General features: G+C 45.8%; 1 protein-coding gene across 1 annotated transcript in view; it reads left to right on the forward strand.

Annotated features, from left to right (window-relative positions):
* Positions 1-24,313, forward strand: part of slc9a7 (solute carrier family 9 member 7) — a 150,976-nt gene that overhangs the window by 121,929 nt on the left and 4,734 nt on the right. Inside the window, exons 14-15 of the mRNA XM_046299492.1 lie at positions 4,499-4,578; positions 7,414-7,519. Of these exons, the coding sequence (XP_046155448.1) occupies positions 4,499-4,578; positions 7,414-7,519 (186 nt within the window). The remainder of the gene's footprint in view (positions 1-4,498; positions 4,579-7,413; positions 7,520-24,313) is intronic.

A 24,313-nucleotide genomic window follows, 5' to 3' on the forward strand; every position in this document is an offset into this window, starting at 1 on the left:
AGAGTGGTACTCGGTAATGTGTTGTATTGAAGAGTGGTACTCGGTAATGTGTTGTATTGAAGAGTGGTACTCGGTAATGTGTTGTATTGGAGAGTGGTACTCGGTAATGTGTTGTATTGGAGAGTGGTACTCGGTAATGGGTTGTATTGGAGAGTGGTACTCGGTAATGGGTTGTATTGGAGAGTGGTACTCGGTAATGGGTTGTATTGGAGAGTGGTACTCGGTAATGGGTTGTATTGGAGAGTGGTACTCGGTAATGGGTTGTATTGGAGAGTGGTACTCGGTAATGGGTTGTATTGGAGAGTGGTACTCGGTAATGGGTTGTATTGGAGAGTGGTACTCTGTAATGGGTTGTATTGGAGAGTGGTACTCGGTAATGGGTTGTATTGGAGAGTGGTACTCGGTAATGGGTTGTATTGGAGAGTGGTACTCGGTAATGGGTTGTATTGGAGAGTGGTACTCTGTAATGTGTTGGATTGGAGAGTGGTACTCGGTAATGTGTTGTATTGGATTGGAGAGTGGTACTCAGTAATGGGTTGTATTGGATTGGAGAGTGGTACTCAGTAATGGGTTGTATTGGAGGGTGGTACTCAGTAATGGGTTGTATTGGAAGGTGGTACTCAGTAATGTGTTGTATTGAAGAGTGGTACTCAGTAATGTGTTGTATTGGAGAGTGGTACTCAGTAATGGGTTGTATTGGAAGGTGGTACTCAGTAATGTGTTGTATTGAAGAGTGGTACTCAGTAATGTGTTGTATTGAAGAGTGGTACTCAGTAATGTGTTGTAATGGAGAGTGGTACTCAGTGTTGTAATGGAGAGTGGTACTCAGTGTTGTAATGGAGAGTGGTACTCAGTAATGTGTTGTAATGGAGAGTGGTACTCGGTAATGTGTTGTATTGGAGAGTGGTACTCTCTTTCTAGGGAGTTTTTCCTAGCCACCGTGCTTTTACACCTGCATTGTTTGCTGTTTGGGGTTTTAGGCTGGGTTTCTGTACAGCACTTTGAGATATCAGCTGATGTACGAAGGGCTATATAAATAAATTTGATTTGATACTCAGTGTTGTATTGGAGAGTGGTACTCAGTGTTGTATTGGAGAGTGGTACTCAGTAATGTGTTGTATTGGATTTGCCCCAAACATAACACTTTGTGTGGACATGTGAATTGCCACAAAATGTATTTCCATGTGAAAATGTTATGGGATTTGCTCCATTGGTTTTGTTGGTAGGCCTACATTATGCTCAAATAGCCTATTGGCTACTGTCTAACATTGTAAGGATACAGCCTATTGGTTACTGTCTAACACTGTCAGGGTACAGCCTATTGGCTATTGTCTAACACTGTAAGGATACAGCCTATTGGTTACTGTCTTAACACCGTCAGGATACAGCCTATTGGCTATTGTCTAACACTGTCAGGGTACAGCCTATTGGCTACTGTCTAAACACCGTCAGGATACAGCCTATTGGCTATTGTCTAACACTGTAAGGATACAGCCTATTGGCTATTGTCTAACACTGTAAGGATACAGCCTATTGGCTATTGTCTAAAACTGTCAGGGTACAGCCTATTGGCTATTGTCTAACACTGTCAGGGTACAGCCTATTGGCTATTGTCTAAAACTGTCAGGGTACAGCCTATTGGCTACTGTCTAAAACTGTCAGGGTAGAGCCTATTGGCTATTGTCTAACACTGTCAGGGTACAGCCTATTGGCTACTGTCTAAAACTGTCAGGGTACAGCCTATTGGCTATTGTCTAACACTGTAAGGATACAGCCTATTGGCTACTGTCTAAACTGTCAGGGTAGAGCCTATTGGCTATTGTCTAACACTGTCAGGATACAGCCTATTGGTTACTGTCTAAAACTGTCAGGGTACAGCCTATTGGCTATTGTCTAACACTGTAAGGATACAGCCTATTGGCTACTGTCTAAACTGTCAGGGTACAGCCTATTGGCTACTGTCTAAAACTGTCAGGGTACAGCCTATTGGCTACTGTCTAAAACTGTCAGGGTACAGCCTATTGGCTACTGTCTAAAACTGTCAGGGTACAGCCTATTGGCTACTGTCTAAAACTGTCAGGGTACAGCCTATTGGCTACTGTCTAAAACTGTCAGGGTACAGCCTATTGGCTACTGTCTAAAACTGTCAGGGTACAGCCTATTGGCTACTGTCTAAAACTGTCAGGGTACAGCCTATTGGCTACTGTCTAAAACTGTCAGGGTACAGCCTATTGGCTACTGTCTAAAACTGTCAGGGTACAGCCTATTGGCTACTGTCTAAAACTGTCAGGGTACAGCCTATTGGCTACTGTCTAAAACTGTCAGGGTACAGCCTATTGGCTACTGTCTAAAACTGTCAGGGTACAGCCTATTGGCTACTGTCTAAAACTGTCAGGGTACAGCCTATTGGCTACTGTCTAAAACTGTCAGGGTACAGCCTATTGGCTACTGTCTAAAACTGTCAGGGTACAGCCTATTGGCTACTGTCTAAAACTGTCAGGGTACAGCCTATTGGCTACTGTCTAAAACTGTCAGGGTACAGCCTATTGGCTACTGTCTAAAACTGTCAGGGTACAGCCTATTGGCTACTGTCTAAAACTGTCAGGGTACAGCCTATTGGCTACTGTCTAAAACTGTGTCAGGGTACAGCCTATTGGCTACTGTCTAAAACTGTGTCAGGGTACAGCCTATTGGCGACTGTCTAGCACTTTAACACTGTGTAGGGTCCAGGAACAGGGTTGTCTACCCCTGGTGTGTAGGGTCCAGGAACAGGGTTGTCTACCCCTGGTGTGTAGGGTCCAGGAACAGGGTTGTCTACCCCTGGTGTGTAGGGTCCAGGAACAGGGTTGTCTACCCCTGGTGTGTAGGGTCCAGGAACAGGGTTGTCTACCCCTGGTGTGTAGGGTCCAGGAACAGGGTTGTCTACCCCTGGTGTATTGGTCATTTGGGACAACACCTCTCTCTGCTTTACCATCCTGCCAATAGACTGACCCCTTCCCATTCTCTCCTGTTCAATGTGTCCTGTCCTCTGCTAAGTGGTCTTCCACAACGGAAAGAGGGGTGTGAATACTGTCAACATTGTCATGGATTCAGGATCACTGATGATCCATCCAACAAGTGCAGGGATATTCAACTCTCAAATCCAACAAGTGCAGGGATATTCAACTCTCAAATCCAACAAGTGCAGGGATATTCAACTCTCAAATCCAACAAGTGCAGGGATATTCAACTCTCAAATCCAACAAGTGCAGGGATATTCAACTCTCAAATCCAACAAGTGCAGGGATATTCAACTCTCAAATCCAACAAGTGCAGGGATATTCAACTCTCAAATCCAACAAGTGCAGGGATATTCAACTCTCAAATCCAACAAGTGCAGGGATATTCAACTCTCAAATCCAACAAGTGCAGGGATATTCAACTCTCAAATCCAACAAGTGCAGGGATATTCAACTCTCAAATCCAACAAGTGCAGGGATATTCAACTCTCAAATCCAACAAGTGCAGGGATATTCAACTCTCAAATCCAACAAGTGCAGGGATATTCAACTCTCAAATCCAACAAGTGCAGGGATATTCAACTCTCAAATCCAACAAGTGCAGGGATATTCAACTCTCAAATCCAACAAGTGCAGGGATATTCAACTCTCAAATCCAACAAGTGCAGGGATATTCAACTCTCAAATCCAACAAGTGCAGGGATATTCAACTCTCAAATCCAACAAGTGCAGGGATATTCAACTCTCAAATCCAACAAGTGCAGGGATATTCAACTCTCAAATCCAACAAGTGCAGGGATATTCAACTCAAATCCAACAAGTGCAGGGATATTCAACTCTCAAATCCAACAAGTGCAGGGATATTCAACTCTCAAATCCAACAAGTGCAGGGATATTCAACTCTCAAATCCAACAAGTGCAGGGATATTCAACTCCAACAAGTGCAGGGATATTCAACTCCAACAAGTGCAGGGATATTCAACTCCAACAAGTGCAGGGATATTCAACTCCAACAAGTGCAGGGGTATTCAACTCCAACAAGTGCAGGGGTATTCAACTCCAACAAGTGCAGGGGTATTCAACTCCAACAAGTGCAGGGGTATTCAACTCCAACAAGTGCAGGGATATTCAACTCCAACAAGTGCAGGGGTATTCAACTCCAACAAGTGCAGGGGTATTCAACTCCAACAAGTGCAGGGATATTCAACTCCAACAAGTGCAGGGATATTCAACTCCAACAAGTGCAGGGATATTCAACTCCAACAAGTGCAGGGATATTCAACTCTTACCCTATAAGGTCCAGAGCCTGCTGGTTTTTTTGTTCTTCCTGATAAATAATTGCATCTACTAAATCAGTCCCTGATTAGAGGGGAAGAATGAAAAACACGCAGTGGAACTGGCTTTGAGCGCCAGAGTTGGATTTGAGGGCCCCAGTTGATCCACAGGATGGTGGTTGATGGTGTGAACATGATGGATGTTGTGTAAATGTCTTTCTGTAGGACGGGACCATGCCAGAAGTCAGTAAAACCAAGCAGGAGAGCGCCTGGCTCTTCAGGCTGTGGTACACCTTCGATCACAAGTATCCTTTTAATATGTTGTTTCACCAAGACACTCAGAGAACTCCACTGATTGGTTGATCTCAACTTTCTGACCTTTCCACTATGCTGATATGGGGGAAATTCTGTGGCTGTGGAGAGGTACTTGAGGGACAAATGCTGAAATTAACATTCCCTCCTCCCTCACCCCTTCTCTCACTCCCTTAATCCTCACTCCCTCTCCTCCCCTCCCTCTCTATCCCTTAATCCTCATTCCCTCCTCCCTCACACCTTCTCTCACTCCCTCTCTCACTCCCTCTCACTCCCTCTCTCACTCCCCCTCTCACTCCCTCTCTCACTCCCTCTCTCACTCCCTCTCCTCCCCTCCCTCTCCTCCCCTCTCTCACTCCCTTAATCCTCATTCCCTCCTCCCTCACCCCTTCTCTCACTCCCTTAATCCTCATTCCCTCCTCCCTCACCCCTTCTCTCACTCCCTTAATCCTCATTCCCTCCTCCCTCACCCCTTCTCTCACTCCCTTAATCCTCATTCCCTCCTCCCTCACCCCTTCTCTCACTCCCTCCCCTCCCTCTCTCACTCCCTCTCTCACTCCCTCTCTCACTCTCTCTCACTCTCACTCCCTCTCCTCCCCTCACTCCCTCTCCTCCCCTCCCCTCCCTCTCCTCCCCTCCCTCTCCTCCCCTCCCTCTCCTCCCCTCCCTCTCACTCCCTTAATCCTCATTCCCTCCTCCCTCACCCCTTCTCTCACTCCCTTAATCCTCATTCCCTCCTCCCTCACCCCTTCTCTCACTCCCTTAATCCTCATTCCCTCCTCCCTCACCCCTTCTCTCACTCCCTCCCCTCCCTCTCTCACTCCCTCTCTCACTCCCTCTCACTCCCTCTCTCACTCCCTCTCCTCCCCTCCCTCTCCTCCTCTCCCTCTCCTCTCCTCCCCTCCCTCTCCTCCTCTCCCTCTCCTCCCCTCCCTCTCTCACTCCCTTAATCCTCATCCCCTCACTCCCTCTCTCACTCCCTCTCCTCCCCTCCCTCCCTCTCTCACTCCCTCTCCTCCCCTCCCTCTCTCACTCCCTCTCCTCCCCTCCCTCTCTCACTCCCTCTCCTCCCCTCCCTCTCACTCCCTCTCCTCCCCTTCCTCTCTCACTCCCTCTCCTCCCCTTCCTCTCTCACTCCCTCTCCTCCCCTTCCTCTCTCACTCCCTCTCTCACTCCCTCTCTCACTCCCTCTCTCACTCCCTCTCCTCCTCTCCCTCTCTCACTCCCTCTCCCCCTCTCCTCTCTCACTCCCTCTCCTCCCTCTCTCTCTTCCTCCCCTCCTCCCCTCACTCTCTTCCTCCCCTCCCTCTCTCCCTCCCTTCTCCTTCCCATCCCCCCCCTCCCCTCCCTCCCTTGTCTTCACTCTCTTCCTCCCCTCCCTCCCTTTTTGTCTTCACTCTCTTCCTCCCCTCCCTCCCTTTTGTCTTCACTCTCTTCCTCCCCTCCCTCCACTTTTGTCTTCACTCTCTTCCTCCCCTCCCTCCCTTTTGTCTTTACTCACTTCCTCCCCCCTCTCACTTTATTTTTTTTACTCATCTATTTTTTACTTAACACTTATTTTTCTTAACTGCATTGTTTGTTAAGTGCTTGTAAGTAAGTATTTCACTGTAAGGTCTACTACACCTGCTGTAAAATTTGATTAGACTTCCTTTATCCTCCCTGTCGCACTCCCATTGTCTCTTTGTCCATGGATAGGAGACCCGTGGGCTGTGCTAGCCACTATACCCTTCAATACCCTCTGAGACGGGCTAGCTGTGGAGCCTTCAATACCCACTGAGACAGGCTAGCTGTGTAGCCTTCAATACCCACTGAGACAGGCTAGCTGTGTAGCCTTCAATACCCACTGAGACAGGCTAGCTGAGTAGCCTTCAATACCCACTGAGACGGGCTAGCTAGATACCCTTCCGTAACCGCTGAGACGGGCTAGCTAAATACCCTTCCGTAACCGCTGAGATACTCTTAAATACCCACACTGGGACAAGGTGTTTCCTTCTGTTACAACAGAGTGGGTTTGTTCTCTTTCTTCCCCTTCTACCCCTTCCTTCTCCTCCTCTCCCGCTCCCTCCTCCTCCTCTCCCGCTCCCTCCTCCTCCTCTCCCGCTCCCTCCTCCTCCTCTCCCGCTCCCTCCTCCTCCTCTCCCGCTCCCTCCTCCTCCTCTCCCGCTCCCTCCTCCTCCTCTCCCGCTCCCTCCTCCTCCTCTCCCGCTCCCTCCTCCTCCTCTCCCGCTCCCTCCTCCTCCTCCCTCCCCTCCCTCCTCCTCCCCCTCCCGCCCCCTCTCCCGCTCCCGCCCCTCTCCCGCTCCCACCTCCTCTCCCGCTCCCGCCTCCTCTCCCGCTCCCGCCTCCTCTCCCGCTCCTCTCCCGCTCCCGCCTCCTCCCCGCTCCCGCCTCCTCCCCGCTCCCCTCTCCCCGCTCCCTCCTCCTCCTCTCTCGCTCCCTCCTCCTCCTCCCCCCGCTCCCCCCTCCTCTCTCGCTCCCTCCTCCTCCTCCCCCGCTCCCCCTCCTCTCTCGCTCCCTCCTCCTCCTCCCCCGCTCCCCCCCTCCTCTCTCGCTCCCTCCTCCTCCTCCCCCACTCCCCCCTCCTCTCTCGCTCCCTCCTCCTCTCCCTGAACCCAGTGGTTTAGCAGAAGGCCTTGCCTACACAGCAACACACGCAGCCCTCATTATGCTAACTACTATCAATTTGTCAACGTGAAAACTGATATTCTGACATCCCACTAGACTTTTACACCTTCTCAGATTAATCTCGAGCTAATCCAGAAATCACTGTTAGAGTTTCTTGGGTAATATCAGTATGGAAAGGTCTTTGTCTTCCTTAAGGGTGCCAGCTACCTGAAGCCCATGTTGACTCACAGTGGTCCTCCTCTCACCACGACCCTGCCATCCTGCTGTGGTCCCCTGGCACGATGCTTCACCAGCCCTCAGGCCTACGAGGTGAGTACTGGACACTGCACACAGTGTATACAATCACAATCATATGCATTCACAGACGCAACACGCACACAAAAAATGCATAACAAATGCATGTACAGTGTACCCCACCTAGTCTCATAATGTTTACATGCCCCTTATCAAATCAACTTAGATATATTGAGTACGAACAGCATTTGTTTATGTATATATACTTTACTGTCAAAGAGGAACAAAGCAGAAATGTCACACGCTCTGGTTTCACATGTTATTACCATTACAACATCTACGGTGACTAATGCAATCAGCACCTGACTCATTCTCCTATTTGTTATGAAAAGATTAAATGTCGGTAGTTAACCAGCTCAGTGTGCAGGACAGCAGGCTAGCAGGACTATTTATATTGAACCCCCCCTTTGTTTTTACACTGCTGCTACTCACTGTTTAGTATCTAGTCACTTCACGAATGACCTTTAACCAGAGACTGAAAAACAGCTTCTATCTCAAGGCCATCAGACTGTTAAACAGCCACCACTAACATTGAGTGGCTGCTGCCAACACACTGTCATTGACACTGACCCAACTCCAGCCACTTTAATAATGGGAATTGATGGGAAATGATGTAAAATATATCACTAGCCACTTTAAACAATGCTACCTTATATAATGTTACTTACCCTACATTATTCATCTCATATGCATACGTATATACTGTACTCTACATCATCGACTGCATCCTTATGTAATACATGTATCACTAGCCACTTTAACTATGCCACTTTGTTTACTTTGTCTACACACTCATCTCATATGTATATACTGTACTCGATACCATCTACTGTATGCTGCTCTGTACCATCACTCATTCATATATCCTTATGTACATGTTCCTTATCCCCTTACACTGTGTATAAGACAGTAGTTTTGGAATTGTTAGTTAGATTACTTGTTGGTTATCACTGCATTGTCGGAACTAGAAGCACAAGCATTTCTCTACACTCACATTAACATCTGCTAACCATGTGTATGTGACAAATACAATTTGATTTGATACCCCCGCATATTGACTAGGTACCAGTACCCCCTGTATATAGCCTCGTTATTGTTATGTACATTTCTTGTTACTTTTTGATTAATTCGATATTTTTTTAAACTTTAGTTTATTTCTCTACATTGTTGGTTAATTATTTGTACATGTGACAAACAAAACTTGAATTGATCTCAATACACAGCTATCATTCAGGCTCCAGTATGGCCAACCTCATCAGCTCACTCAATACACAGCTATCATTCAGGTGCTCCAGTATGGCCAACCTCATCAGCTCACTCAATACACAGCTATCATTCAGGTGCTCCAGTATGGCCAACCTCATCAGCTCACTCAATACACAGCTATCATTCAGGCTCTAGTATGGCCAACCTCATCAGCTCCCTCAATACACAGCTATCATTCAGGCTCCAGTATGGCCAACCTCATCAGCTCCCTCAATACACAGCTATCATTCAGGCTCCAGTATGGCCAACCTCATCAGCTCCCTCAATACACAGCTATCATTCAGGCTCCAGTATGGCCAACCTCATCAGCTCACTCAATACACAGCTATCATTCAGGTGCTCCAGTATGGCCAACCTCATCAGCTCACTCAATACACAGCTATCATTCAGGCTCCAGTATGGCCAACCTCATCAGCTCACTCAATACATAGCTATCATTCAAGCTCCAGTATGGCCAACCTCTTCAGCTCACTCAATACACAGCTATCATTCAGGCTCCAGTATGGCCAACCTCATCAGCTCACTCAATACACAGCTATCATTCAGGTGCTCCAGTATGTCAAACTGCATCAGCTCGCTCAAAGTGAGCCCAAGGTGTGAAGGTTGGTGACTCTCACAGCCTGACAACACCGCTCGCGTCCCGTGCGCAAGCTTTGCAAAATAAATCTAGAAATCTATGTTATTTAATTATTGCTCCCACAATGCTCGCGCGCACCAACGAGCATCTGCGTTGCCAAGGGCTAAAATAGAAATAATTTATATTTGTGACGCAGATCGCGCTGCAAGTCCTGCCTCTCCCATCTCCTCATTGGTTTATAGAAGTAGGTACCTACGTGCCAACTCCTCATTGGTTATACCCACTTGGGTGATTGAAAGACGAACGAGGTCGGTGCCGGTAATGCACCTAATTTATGAAAGTTGTCAATCGCAACATGAAGTCAAGAGAAGAAAAAGCCTGGAAGGAGGAGAGATGACTAGAAACGATTCGTTTGACCGTTTTATGTGTGGATTAATTGGTGGAGTAGAGGACTTTGCATTTCAGGTAAAATAACACCTCAATGTTTATATCCCAGGACAATTTAGCTAGGAACAGCAAGCTAGCTAAAAAAGACAAATTAGATAGCATTTGCTAGCTAGCTAAATTGCCATAACTATTTAATGCTTTTCGACCTGTCCCCAAATTAATATAATTGGTTCAGAGTTTATTTTGATATTTTAACCTGCGTGTCGTGATCGCGTTTGGTGTGGGGTGGACAAAAAACATTTATGCACGATGGCGCACAACCGGTTTGTGTTCCGTGTCAGGGTTCCAGAGCTTTGCTCTGAGTCCATCTGCTTTCAAGGATGTTGCTATCCTTGGAAGGTCCTTATTGCTATGAGTTGAACTGCTATTCTAATATTGAGACTTCTCAGCAAGCTGCCGAAGTATCTTCGAGATGGCTTCATAGTGTCCTTACAGCTGAAGGGTCAACTACACTCCGAAAGCCTTAATCCCTACTATCTGCCACGGTGGCTTCATAGTGTCCTTACAGCTGAAGGGTCAACTACACTCCGAAAGCCTTAATCCCTACTATCTGCCACGGTGGCTTCATAGTGTCCTTACAGCTGAAGGGTCAACTACACTCCGAAAGCCTTAATCCCTACAATCTGCCACGGTGGCTTCAAGACTAGGCTCAGCAGCAGAGACTGTCAAGCAGACTGGTCCAGCGCTACCATCAAGAACCGGTGCAGAGCAACAGTAGAGAGAGGCAGAACCTCAGATCCAAGGGTCAGACCGCCAGCATGTATCATGGTGCGGACCCACTGAATCCTAGTGCACAGCGCACTCAATCAGTGGTACCTCCTGCGACTTGAGTGTCGTTTGCAGTAAAGTCTAGGCAACAAATAACACTGGATTTCTTTCTTTACATGTTTTAGCTGTGAGTTAGGTTCACATGAACCACTTTTTATTTTACACCCAGAGACTGATTATGTAGATCATATTCTGTAGACCACACTACCTACCGAGAGAGTTTTCATCTGTATTCTTTGTAGCTGTTTACATACCACCACAGTAATATATAATATATGCCATTTAGCAGACGCTTTTATCCAAAGCGACTTACAGTCATGTGTGCATACATTCTACGTATGGGTGGTCCCGGGAATCGAACCCACTACCCTGGCGTTACAAGCGTCATGCTCTACCAACTGAGCTACAGAAGGACCAGAGGCTGGTACTAAGACAGCATTGAATGAGCTGAATTCTTCCATAAGCAAACAAGAAACCGCTCACCCAGAGGCGGCCCTCCTACTAGCCAGGGACTTTAATGCAGGGAAACTTAAATCCATTTTACCAAATTTCTATCAGCATGTTAAATGTGCAACCAGAGGGAAAACAATTCTAGATCACCTTTACGCCACACACAGAGATGCATACAAAGCTCTCCCTCGCCCTCCATTTGACAAATCTGACCATAATTATATTCTCCTGATTCCTGCTTACAAGCAAAAACTAAAGCAGGAAGCACCAGTTACTTGGTTTATAAAAAAGTGGTCAGATGAAGCAGATGCTAAGCTACAGGACTGTTTTACAGCACAGACTGGATTCCGGGATTCTTCCGATGACATTGAGGAATACATCACATCAGTCACTGGCTTCATCAATAAGTGCATCGACGACTTCTTCCCCACAGTGAGTGTACGTACATACCCCAACCAGAAGCCATGGATTACAGGCAACATCCGCACTGAGCTTAAGGCTAGACTCTAACCTGGAAGCTTATAAGAAATCCCTCTATGCTCTCTGCAGAAACATCAAAGAGGCCAAGCGTCAATAAAGGACTAAGATTGAATCGTACTACACCGGCTCTGACGCTCGTCGGCTTGCAAACCATTAGGCTCTCGGCTGTGCTTCCCTTTGTAGTCTAACAGACGATACAATCTCCATTGCACTCCACGCTGCCTTTTCCCACCTGGACAAAAGGAACACCTATGTGAGAATGCTTCATTGACTACAGCTCAGCGTTCAACACCATAGTGCCCTCAAAGCTCATCAATAAGCTTAAGGTCCCTGGGATTTAACACCTCCCTCTGCACATGGATCCTGGACTTCCTGACGGGCCGCCCCCAGGTGGTAAGGGTAGGCAACAACACGTCTGCCATGCTGATCCTCAACACTGGGGCCCCCCCCGGGGTGCGTGCTCAGTCCCCTCCTGTACTCCCTGTTCACTCATGACTGCACGGCCAGGCACGACTCCAACACCATCATTACATTTGCCGATGACACAACAGTGGCAGGCCTGTTCAGGTTTCCTGTAATAAAATGAAGGGCTCTATGAAAAACACCATCTAGGGGTTTAAGAGTAGAGGCAGCTGCACTTTGATAACTAGTATCACCATAACAACCATAACAACATCCTTTACTGTTCTGGCTCCTCTCTGCTGTGGGATATTTATTATCTTAGTCTCCCCAATAGAATCAGCAGGGCTTTAGTATCCATCAGCCCTCTAGTGTTCTGGCTCCTCTCATCTGTAGGAAAATAAATAACTCAACTGATTGAAAGTAAGGGGATATGCTGTGGTTAAGGACGATGCCAGTGAGTGGAGTTTACTAAGGTGTTCAACAGAACATACCAGTCTCGCACCCAGAGCCTAATGCTTCCATCTTAGGTACCTCTATGAGTTTTAGTTGAGTTTTTCCTATTTCTCTGCAACAGTTACAGGGATGGTAAAAACAGCTTGATTGCCGTAGTAACGACTTCCGCCAAAGTTGGTTCCTCTCCTTGTTCGGGTGGCGGTCAGCGTCGCCGGTCTTCTAGCCATCATTGATCTATTTTTCATTTTCCATTTGTTTTGTCTTGTCTTCCCACACACCTGGTTTCAATTCCATCATTACATGTTGTGTATTTAACCCTCTGCCCCCCCCCCGCCCCATGTCCATGTCCGGAATTGTTTATTGTATGTGCTTGTGCTGTTTATTCTGGCGTGCGACTGGTTTTATAACCATTGTATTGATTGTTTCTGTTTACGGTGATTTTTATTATACACTGCGCCCTCTCTGCCACCAGTACGCAGTACAGTTATTACTTACAGTAATGTATTACAGTAATATCTGGGAAACTGGGCAGAAGGGAGTGATGCTTCAAATACAGTAGTTCTGTAACATTGAGCCTCATTCTCCTTAATTGCCGGCCCCAACACGTTATAGAGAGAAACTGTATAGGAATCTCTGGGGACAGGTTATCTGGACCATACCATACTGGATACTGGACAGACAACACATTGGCAGATGATCATCTTCAGCTAACAACCGTTCATGAAGGTTCAAAAAAAGCATTTTGAGATTTTCTTCATCCTGGTGAACCGGTGTTTGAGTTGTGTGGTTGTAATATCAACAGACCCTTCTGTCTGGTATATCTCGGCATCATTCAAGACTAAAGCCCTTTTTCGGATGAGAAGTTTTATTGGGGGGAGCTCTGGTAATGTAGTTATGTGCACGAGCAAAAACCACCACACCTGTCATTTTAGTCCCGGAATCGACAACCTAATAGGCCTACCAATAAACATGTATCTGAAGTTGCCCGAACTCCGACCTTGTGGGGAGGGGTCCAGAGAATCTGCATTACGCCAGTACTGGACCCCTCCCATTTTGCTTCCCTTAGCTAAATAACCTATGGGAGAGCTTCTACAACTTCTACAGCCTTGATTTTTTAAATGTTTTTACCTTTCACACCGTCTGAAATGTCCTTATTAATAATGTTTTTATGCTCAAGATGTTGTAGATTATCGTTAGTATTTAACTGTTAACATTAATGGAACAATCAACAGTTAAATCCAAAACAAGTCGTGTTTTGCTTCTCTGCTGTTCGTCTGAATGATAAATACCAAGTACATCCTGTCCACTGACTGTGGGATGTAGAGCTTTCCTCTCATTCCAGATAAATACCAAGTACATCCTGTCCACTGACCAGTGGATGTAGAGCTTTCCTCTCATTCCAGATAAATACCAAGTACATCCTGTCCACTGACCAGTGGATGTAGAGCTTTCCTCTCATTCCAGATAAATACCAAGTACATCCTGTCCACTGACTGTGGGATGTAGAGCTTTCCTCTCATTCCAGATAAATACCAAGTACATCCTGTCCACTGACTGTGGGATGTAGAGCTTTCCTCTCATTCCAGATAAATACCAAGTACATCCTGTCCACTGACTGTGGGATGTAGAGCTTTCCTCTCATTCCAGATAAATACCAAGTACATCCTGTCCACTGACTGTGGGATGTAGAGCTTTCCTCTCATTCCAGATAAATACCAAGTACATCCTGTCCACTGACTGTTGGATGTAGAGCTTTCCTCTCATTCCAGATAAATAGCAAGTACATCCTGTCCACTGACCAGTGGATGTAGAGCTTTCCTCTCATTCCAGATAAATACCAAGTACATCCTGTCCACTGACTGTGGGATGTAGAGCTTTCCTCTCATTCCAGATAAATACCAAGTACATCCTGTCCACTGACTGTGGGATGTAGAGCTTTCCTCTCATTCCAGATAAATACCAAGTACATCCTGTCCACTGACTGTGGGATGTAGAGCTTTCCTCTCATTCCAGATAAATACCAAGTACATCCTGTCCACTGACTGTTGGATGTAGAGCTTTCCTCTCATTCCAGATAAATAGCAAGTACATCCTGTCCACTGACCAGTGGATGTAGAGCTTTCCTCTCATTCCAGATAAATACCAAGTACATCCTGTCCACTGACTGTGGGATGTAGAGCTTTCCTCTCATTCCAGATAAATACCAAGTACATCCTGTCCACTGACTGTGGGATGTAGAGCTTTCCTCTCATTCCAGATAAATACCAAGTACATCCTGTCCACTGACTGTGGGATGTAGAGCTTTCCTCTCATTCCAGATAAATACCAAGTACATCCTGTCCACTGACTGTGGGATGTAGCGCTTTCCTCTCATTCCAGATAAATACCAAGTACATCCTGTCCACTGACTGTTGGATGTAGAGCTTTCCTCTCATTCCAGATAAATAGCAAGTACATCCTGTCCACTGACCAGTGGATGTAGAGCTTTCCTCTCATTCCAGATAAATACCAAGTACATCCTGTCCACTGACTGTGGGATGTAGAGCTTTCCTCTCATTCCAGATAAATAGCAAGTACATCCTGTCCACTGACTGTGGGATGAACAGTTGAAACTGAGCAGGGGAGCATGGCCAGGTAGAGCTTTCCTCTCATTCCAGATAAATACCAAGTACATCCTGTCCACTGACTGTGGGATGTAGAGCTTTCCTTTAGCGTTATCTCATTCCAGATAAATACCAAGTACATCCTGTCCACTGACTGTGGGATGTAGAGCTTTCCTCTCATTCCAGATAAATAGCAAGTACATCCTGTCCACTGACTGTGGGATGTAGAGCTTTCCTTTCATTCCAGATAAATACCAAGTACATCCTGTCCACTGACTGTGGGATGTAGAGCTTTCCTTTAGGGTTCTCATTCCAGATAAATACCAAGTACATCCTGTCCACTGACTGTGGGATGTAGAGCTTTCCTCTCATTCCAGATAAATAGCAAGTACATCCTGTCCACTGACTGTGGGATGTAGAGCTTTCCTCTCATTCCAGATAAATAGCAAGTACATCCTGTCCACTGACTGTGGGATGTAGAGCTTTCCTCTCATTCCAGATAAATAGCAAGTACATCCTGTCCACTGACCAGTGGATGTAGAGCTGTCCTCTCATTCCAGATAAATACCAAGTACATCCTGTCCACTGACTGTGTGATGTAGAGCTTTCCTTTAGGGTTATCTCATTCCAGATAAATACCAAGTACATCCTGTCCACTGACTGTGGGATGTAGAGCTTTCCTCTCATTCCAGATAAATAGCAAGTACATCCTGTCCACTGACTGTGGGATGTAGAGCTTTCCTTTCATTCCAGATAAATACCAAGTACATCCTGTCCACTGACTGTGGGATGTAGAGCTTTCCTTTAGGGTTATCTCATTCCAGATAAATACCAAGTACATCCTGTCCACTGACTGTGGGATGTAGAGCTTTCCTCTCATTCCAGATAAATACCAAGTGCATCCTGTCCACTGACTGTGGGATGTAGAGCTTTCCTCTCATTCCAGATAAATAGCAAGTACATCCTGTCCACTGACTGTGGGATGTAGAGCTTTCCTCTCATTCCAGATAAATACCAAGTACATCCTGTCCACTGACTGTGGGATGTAGAGCTCATTCCAGATAAATCTCATTCCAGATAAATCATTCCCAAGTACATCCTGTCCACTGACTGTTGGATGTAGAGCTTTCCTCTCATTCCAGATAAATAGCAAGTACATCCTGTCCACTGACTGTGGGATGTAGAGCTTTCCTCTCATTCCAGATAAATACCAAGTACATCCTGTCTACTGACTGTGGGATGTAGAGCTTTCCTCTCATTCCAGATAAATAGCAAGTACATCCTGTCCACTGACTGTGGGATGTAAGAGCTTTCCTCTCATTCCAGATAAATACCAAGTACATCCTGTCCACTGACTGTTGGATGTAGAGCTTTCCTTTAGGGTTATCTCATTCCAGATAAATACCAAGTACATCCTGTCCACTGACTGTGGGATGTAGAGCTTTCCTCTCATTCCAGATAAATACCAAGTACATCCTGTCCACTGACTGTTGGATGTAGAGCTTTCCTCTCATTCCAGATAAATAGCAAGTACATCCTGTCCACTGACTGTTGGATGTAGAGCTTTCCTCTCATTCCAGATAAATACCAAGTACATCCTGTCCACTGACTGTGGGATGTAGAGCTTTCCTTTAGGGTTATCTCATTCCAGATAAATACCAAGTACATCCTGTCCAAATCAAATCAAATCAAATTTATTTATATAGCCCTTCGTACATCAGCTGATATCTCAAAGTGCTGTACAGAAACCCAGCCTAAAACCCCAAACAGCAAACAATGCAGGTGTAAAAGCACGGTGGCTAGGAAAAACTCCCTAGAAAGGCCAAAACCTAGGAAGAAACCTAGAGAGGAACCGGGCTATGTGGGGTGGCCAGTCCTCTTCTGGCTGTGCCGGGTAGAGATTATAACAGAAAATGACCAAGATGTTCAAATGTTCATAAATGACCAGCATGGTCAAATAATAATAAGGCAGAACAGTTGAAACTGGAGCAGCAGCACAGTCAGGTGGACTGGGGACAGCAAGGAGCCATCATGTCAGGTAGTCCTGGGGCACGGTCCTAGGGCTCAGGTCCTCCGAGAGAGAGAAAGAAAGAGAGAATTAGAGAGAGCATATGTGGGGTGGCCAGTCCTCTTCTGGCTGTGCCGGGTGGAGATTATAACAGAACGTGGCCAAGATGTTCAAATGTTCATAAATGACCAGCATGGTTGAATAATAGTAAGGCAGAACAGTTGAAACTGGAGCAGGAGCATGGCCAGGTGGACTGGGGACAGCAAGGAGTCCTCATGTCAGGTAGTCCTGGGACATGGTCCTAGGGCCCAGGCCAGTTGAAACTGGAGCAGCAGCATGGCCAGGTGGACTGGGGACAGCAAGGAGTCATCATGTCAGGTAGTCCTGGGGCATGGTTCTAGGGCTCAGGTCCTCCGAGAGAGAGAAAGAAGGAGAGAAGGAGAGAATTAGAGAACGCACACTTAGATTTACACAGGACACCGAATAGGACAGGAGAAGTACTCCAGATAAACAAACTGACCCTAGCCCCCCGACACATAAACTACTGCAGCATAAATACTGGAGGCTGAGACAGGAGGGGTCAGGAGACACTGTGGCCCCATCCGAGGACACCCCCGGACAGGGCCAAACAGGAAGGATATAACCCCACCCACTTGCCAAAGCACAGCCCCCACACCACTAGAGGGAAATCTACAACCACCAACTTACCATCCTGAGACAAGGCCGAGTATAGCCCACAAAGATCTCCGACACGGTACAACCCAAAGGGGGAAACCCAGACAGGCCGACCACAACAGTGAATCAACCCACCCAGGTGACGCACCCCCCCAGGGACGGCACGAGAGAGCCCCAGCAAGCCAGTGACTCAGCCCCCGTAACAGGGTTAGAGGCAGAGAATCCCAGTGGAAAAAGGGGAACCGGCCAGGCAGAGACAGCAAGGGCGGTTCGTTGCTCCAGAGCCTTTCCGTTCACCTTCCCACTCCTGGGCCAGACTACACTCAATCATATGACCCACTGAAGAGATGAGTCTTCAGTAAAGACTTAAAGGTTGAGACCGAGTTTGCGTCTCTGACATGGGTAGGCAGACCGTTCCATAAAAATGGAGCTCTATAGGAGAAAGCCCTGCCTCCAGCTGTTTGCTTAGAAATTCTAGGGACAATTAGGAGGCCTGCGTCTTGTGACCGTAGCGTACGTATAGGTATGTACGGCAGGACCAAATCAGAGAGGTAGGTAGGAGCAAGCCCATGTAATGCTTTGTAGGTTAGCAGTAAAACCTTGAAATCAGCCCTTGCTTTGACAGGAAGCCAGTGTAGAGAGGCTAGCACTGGAGTAATATGATCAAATTTTTTGGTTCTAGTCAGGATTCTAGCAGCCGTATTTAGCACTAACTGAAGTTTATTTAGTGCTTTATCCGGGTAGCCGGAAAATAGAGCATTGCAGTAGTCTAACCTAGAAGTGACAAAAGCATGGATTAATTTTTCTGCATCATTTTTGGACAGAAAGTTTCTGATTTTTGCAATGTTACGTAGATGGAAAAAAGCTGTCCTCGAAATGGTCTTGATATGTTCTTCAAAAGAGAGATCAGGGTCCAGAGTAACGCCGAGGTCCTTCACAGTTTTATTTGAGACGACTGTACAACCATTAAGATTAATTGTCAGATTCAACAGAAGATCTCTTTGTTTCTTGGGACCTAGAACAAGCATCTCTGTTTTGTCCGAGTTTAATAGTAGAAAGTTTGCAGCCATCCACTTCCTTATGTCTGAAACACATGCTTCTAGCGAGGGCAATTTTGGTGCTTCACCGTGTTTCATTGAAATGTACAGCTGTGTGTCATCCGCATAGCAGTGAAAGTTTACATTATGTTTTCGAATAACATCCCCAAGAGGTAAAATATATAGTGAAAACAATAGTGGTCCTAAAACAGAACCTTGAGGAACACCGAAATGTACAGTTGATTTGTCAGAGGACAAACCATTCACAGAGACAAACTGATATCTTTCCGACAGATAAGACCCAAACCAGGCCAGAACATGTCCGTGTAGACCAATTTGGGTTTCCAATCTCTCCAAAAGAATGTGGTGATCGATGGTATCAAAAGCAGCACTAAGGTCTAGGAGCACGAGGACAGATGCAGAGCCTCGGTCCGATGCCATCAAAATGTCATTTACCACCTTCACAAGTGCCGTCTCAGTGCTATGATGGGGTCTAAAACCAGACTGAAGCATTTCGTATACATTGTTTGTCTTCAGGAAGGCAGTGAGTTGCTGCGCAACAGCCCTCTAAAATCTTTGAGAGGAATGGAAGATTTGATATAGGCCGATAGTTTTTTATATTTTCTGGGTCAAGGTTTGGCTTTTTCAAGAGAGGCTTTATTACTGCCACTTTTAGTGAGTTTGGTACACATCCAGTGGATAGAGAGCCGTTTATTATGTTCAACATAGGAGGGCCAAGCACAGGAAGCAGCTCTTTCAGTAGTTTAGTTGGAATAGGGTCCAGTATACAGCTTGAAGGTTTAGAGGCCATGATTATTTTCATCATTGTGTCAAGAGATATAGTACTAAAACACTTGAGCGTCTCTCTTGATCCTAGGTCCTGGCAGAGTTGTGCAGACTCAGGACAACTGAGGTTTGGAGGAATACGCAGGTTTAAAGAGGAGTCCGTAATTTGCTTTCTAATAATCATAATCTTTTCCTCAAAGAAGTTCATGAATTTATCACTGCTAAAGTGCAAGTCATCCTCTCTTGGGGAATGCTGCTTTTTAGTTAGCTTTGCCACAGTATCAAAAAGGAATTTCGGATTGTTCTTATTTTCCTCAATTAAGTTAGAAAAATAGGACGATCGAGCAGCAGTAAGGGCTCTTCGGTACTGCACGGTACCATCCTTCCAAGCTAGTCGGAAGACTTCCAGTTTGGTGTGGCGCCATTTCCGTTCAATTTTCTGGAAGCTTGCTTCAGAGCTCGGGTATTTTCTGTGTACCATGGAGCTAGTTTCTTATGAGACATTTTTTTAGTTTTTAGGGGTGCAACTGCATCTAGGGTATTGCGCAAGGTTAAATTGAGATCCTCAGTTAGGTGGTTAACGGATTTTTGTCCTCTGGCGTCCTTGGGTAGGCAGAGGGAGTCTGGAAGGGCATCAAGGAATCTTTGTGTTGTCTGTGAATTTATAGCACGACTTTTGATGTTCCTTGGTTGGGGTCTGAGCAGATTATTTGTTGCAATTGCAAACGTAATAAAATGGTGGTCTGATAGTCCAGGATTATGAGGAAAAACATTAAGATCCACAACATTTATTCCATGGGACAAAACTAGGTCCAGCGTATGACTGTGAGAGTGAGTGGGTCCAGAGACATGTTGGACAAAACCCACTGAGTCGATGATGGCTCCAAAAGCCTTTTGGAGTGGGTCTGTGGACTTTTCCATGTGAATATTAAAGTCACCAAAGATTAGAATATTATCTGCAATGACTACAAGGTCTGATAGGAATTCAGGGAACTCAGTGAGAAACGCTGTATATGGCCCAGGAGGCCTGTAAACAGTAGCTATAAAAAGTGATTGAGTAGGCTGCATAGATTTCATGACTAGAAGCTCAAAAGACGAAACGTCATTTTCTTTTTGTAAATTGAAATTTGCTATCGTAAATGTTAGCAACACCTCCGCCTTTGCGGGATGCACGGGGGATATGGTCACTAGTGTAGCCAGGAGGTGAGGCCTCATTTAACACAGTAAATTCATCAGGCTTAAGCCATGTTTCAGTCAGGCCAATCACATCAAGATTATGATCAGTGATTAGTTCATTGACTATAATTGCCTTTGAAGTAAGGGATCTAACATTAAGTAGCCCTATTTTGAGATGTGAGGTATCATGATCTCTTTCAGTAATGACAGGAATGGAGGTGGTCTTTATCCTAGTGAGATTGCTAAGGCAAACACCGCCATGTTTAGTTTTGCCCAACCCAGGTCGAGGCACAGACACGGTCTCAATGGTGATAGCTAAGCTGACTACACTAACTATGCTAGTGGCAGACTCCACTATGCTGGCAGGCTGGCTAATAGCCTGCTGCCTGGCCTGCACCCTATTTCATTGTGGAGCTAGAGGAGTTAGAGCCCTGTCTATGTTGGCAGATAAGATGAGAGCACCCCTCCAGCTAGGATGGAGTCCGTCACTCCTCAGCAGGTCAGGCTTGGTCCTGTTTGTGGGCGAGTCCCAGAAAGAGGGCCAATTATCTACAAATTCTATCTTTTGGGAGGGGCAGAAAACAGTTTTCAACCAGCGATTGAGTTGTGAGACTCTGCTGTAGAGCTCATCACTCCCCTAACTGGGAGGGGCCAGAGACAATTACTCGATGCCGACACATCTTTCTAGCTGATATGCACGCAGAAGCTATGTTGCGCTTGGTGATCTCTGACTGTTTCATCCTAACATCGTTGGTGCTAACGTGGATAACAATATCTCTATACTCTCTACACTCGCCAGTTTTAGCTTTAGCCAGCACCATCTTCAGATTAGCCTTAACGTCGGTAGCCCTGCCCCCGGGTAAACAGTGTATGATCGCTGGATGATTCGCTTTAAGTCTAATACTGCGGGTAATGGAGTCGCCAATGACTAGAGTTTTCAATTTGTCAGAGCTAATGGTGGGAAGCTTCGGCGTCTCAGACCCCGTAACGGGAGGAGTAGAGACCAGAGAAGACTCGGCCTCTGACACCGACCCGCTGCTTAATGGGGAGAACCGGTTGATGTAGAGCTTTCCTTTAGGGTTACCTCATTCCAGATAAATACCAAGTACATCCTGTCCACTGACCAGTGGATGTAGAGCTTTCCTCTCATTCCAGATAAATACCAAGTACATCCTGTCCACTGACTGTGGGATGTAGAGCTTTCCTTTAGGGTTATCTCATTCCAGATAAATACCAAGTACATCCTGTCCACTGACTGGGATGTAGAGCTTTCCTCTCATTCCAGATAAATAGCAAGTACATCCTGTCCACTGACTGTTGGATGTAGAGCTTTCCTCTCATTCCAGATAAATACCAAGTACATCCTGTCCACTGACTGTTGGATGTAGAGCTTTCCTTTAGGGTTATCTCATTCCAGATAAATACCAAATACATCCTGTCCACTGACTGTTGGATGTAGAGCTTTCCTCTCATTCCAGATAAATACCAAGTACATCCTGTCCACTGACTGGGTTGGATTCCAGATAAAGAGTACATCCTGTCCACTGACTTGGGATGGGTTCTCATTCCAGATAAATACCAAGTACATCCTGTCCACTGACTGTGGGATGTAGAGCTTTCCTCTCATTCCAGATAAATACCAAGTACATCCTGTCCACTGACTGTGGGATGTAGAGCTTTCCTCTCATTCCAGATAAATACCAAGTACATCCTGTCCACTGACTGTGGGATGTAGAGCTTTCCTCTCATTCCAGATAAATACCAAGTACATCCTGTCCACTGACTGTTGGATGTAGAGCTTTCCTTTAGGGTTATCTCATTCCAGATAAATACCAAGTACATCCTGTCCACTGACTGTTGGATGTAGAGCTTTCCTTTAGGGTTATCTCATTCCAGATAAATACCAAGTACATCCTGTCCACTGACTGTGGGATGTAGAGCTTTCCTCTCATTCCAGATAAATACCAAGTACATCCTGTCCACTGACTGTGGATGTAGAGCTTTCCTTTAGGGTTATCTCATTCCAGATAAATACCAAGTACATCCTGTCCACTGACTGTGGGATGTAGAGCTTTCCTCTCATTCCAGATAAATACCAAGTACATCCTGTCCACTGACTGTGGGATGTAGAGCTTTCCTTTAGGGTTATCTCATTCCAGATAAATACCAAGTACATCCTGTCCACTGACTGTGGGATGTAGAGCTTTCCTTTAGGGTTATCTCATTCCAGATAAATACCAAGTACATCCTGTCCACTGACTGTTGGATGTAGAGCTTTCCTTTAGGGTTATCTCATTCCAGATAAATACCAAGTACATCCTGTCCACTGACTGTGGGATGTAGAGCTTTCCTCTCATTCCAGATAAATACCAAGTACATCCTGTCCACTGACTGTTGGATGTAGAGCTTTCCTCTCATTCCAGATAAATACCAAGTACATCCTGTCCACTGACTGTTGGATGTAGAGCTTTCCTTTAGGGTTATCTCATTCCAGATAAATACCAAATACATCCTGTCCACTGACTGTTGGATGTAGAGCTTTCCTCTCATTCCAGATAAATACCAAGTACATCCTGTCCACTGACTGTTGGATGTAGAGCTTTCCTTTAGGGTTCTCATTCCAGATAAATACCAAGTACATCCTGTCCACTGACTGTGGGATGTAGAGCTTTCCTCTCATTCCAGATAAATACCAAGTACATCCTGTCCACTGACTGTGGGATGTAGAGCTTTCCTCTCATTCCAGATAAATACCAAGTACATCCTGTCCACTGACTGTGGGATGTAGAGCTTTCCTCTCATTCCAGATAAATACCAAGTACATCCTGTCCACTGACTGTGGGATGTAGAGCTTTCCTTTAGGGTTATCTCATTCCAGATAAATACCAAGTACATCCTGTCCACTGACTGTGGGATGTAGAGCTTTCCTTTAGGGTTATCTCATTCCAGATAAATACCAAGTACATCCTGTCCACTGACTGTTGGATGTAGAGCTTTCCTTTAGGGTTATCTCATTCCAGATAAATACCAAGTACATCCTGTCCACTGACTGTGGGATGTAGAGCTTTCCTCTCATTCCAGATAAATACCAAGTACATCCTGTCCACTGACTGTTGGATGTAGAGCTTTCCTCTCATTCCAGATAAATAGCAAGTACATCCTGTCCACTGACTGTGGGATGTAGAGCTTTCCTCTCATTCCAGATAAAACCAAGTACATCCTGTCCACTGACTGTTGGATGTAGAGCTTTCCTTTAGGGTTATCTCATTCCAGATAAATACCAAGTACATCCTGTCCACTGACTGTTGGATGTAGAGCTTTCCTTTAGGGTTATCTCATTCCAGATAAATACCAAGTACATCCTGTCCACTGACTGTTGGATGTAGAGCTTTCCTCTCATTCCAGATAAATAGCAAGTACATCCTGTCCACTGACTGTGGGATGTAGAGCTTTCCTCTCATTCCAGATAAATAGCAAGTACATCCTGTCCACTGACTGTTGGATGTAGAGCTTTCCTCTCATTCCAGATAAATACCAAGTACATCCTGTCCACTGACTGTGGGATGTAGAGCTTTCCTTTAGGGTTATCTCATTCCAGATAAATACCAAGTACATCCTGTCCACTGACTGTGGGATGTAGAGCTTTCCTTTAGGGTTATCTCATTCCAGATAAATACCAAG

The sequence above is a fragment of the Oncorhynchus gorbuscha genome, linkage group LG02 (genome assembly GCF_021184085.1).
Source record: "Oncorhynchus gorbuscha isolate QuinsamMale2020 ecotype Even-year linkage group LG02, OgorEven_v1.0, whole genome shotgun sequence".
Lineage (NCBI taxonomy): Eukaryota > Metazoa > Chordata > Actinopteri > Salmoniformes > Salmonidae > Oncorhynchus > Oncorhynchus gorbuscha.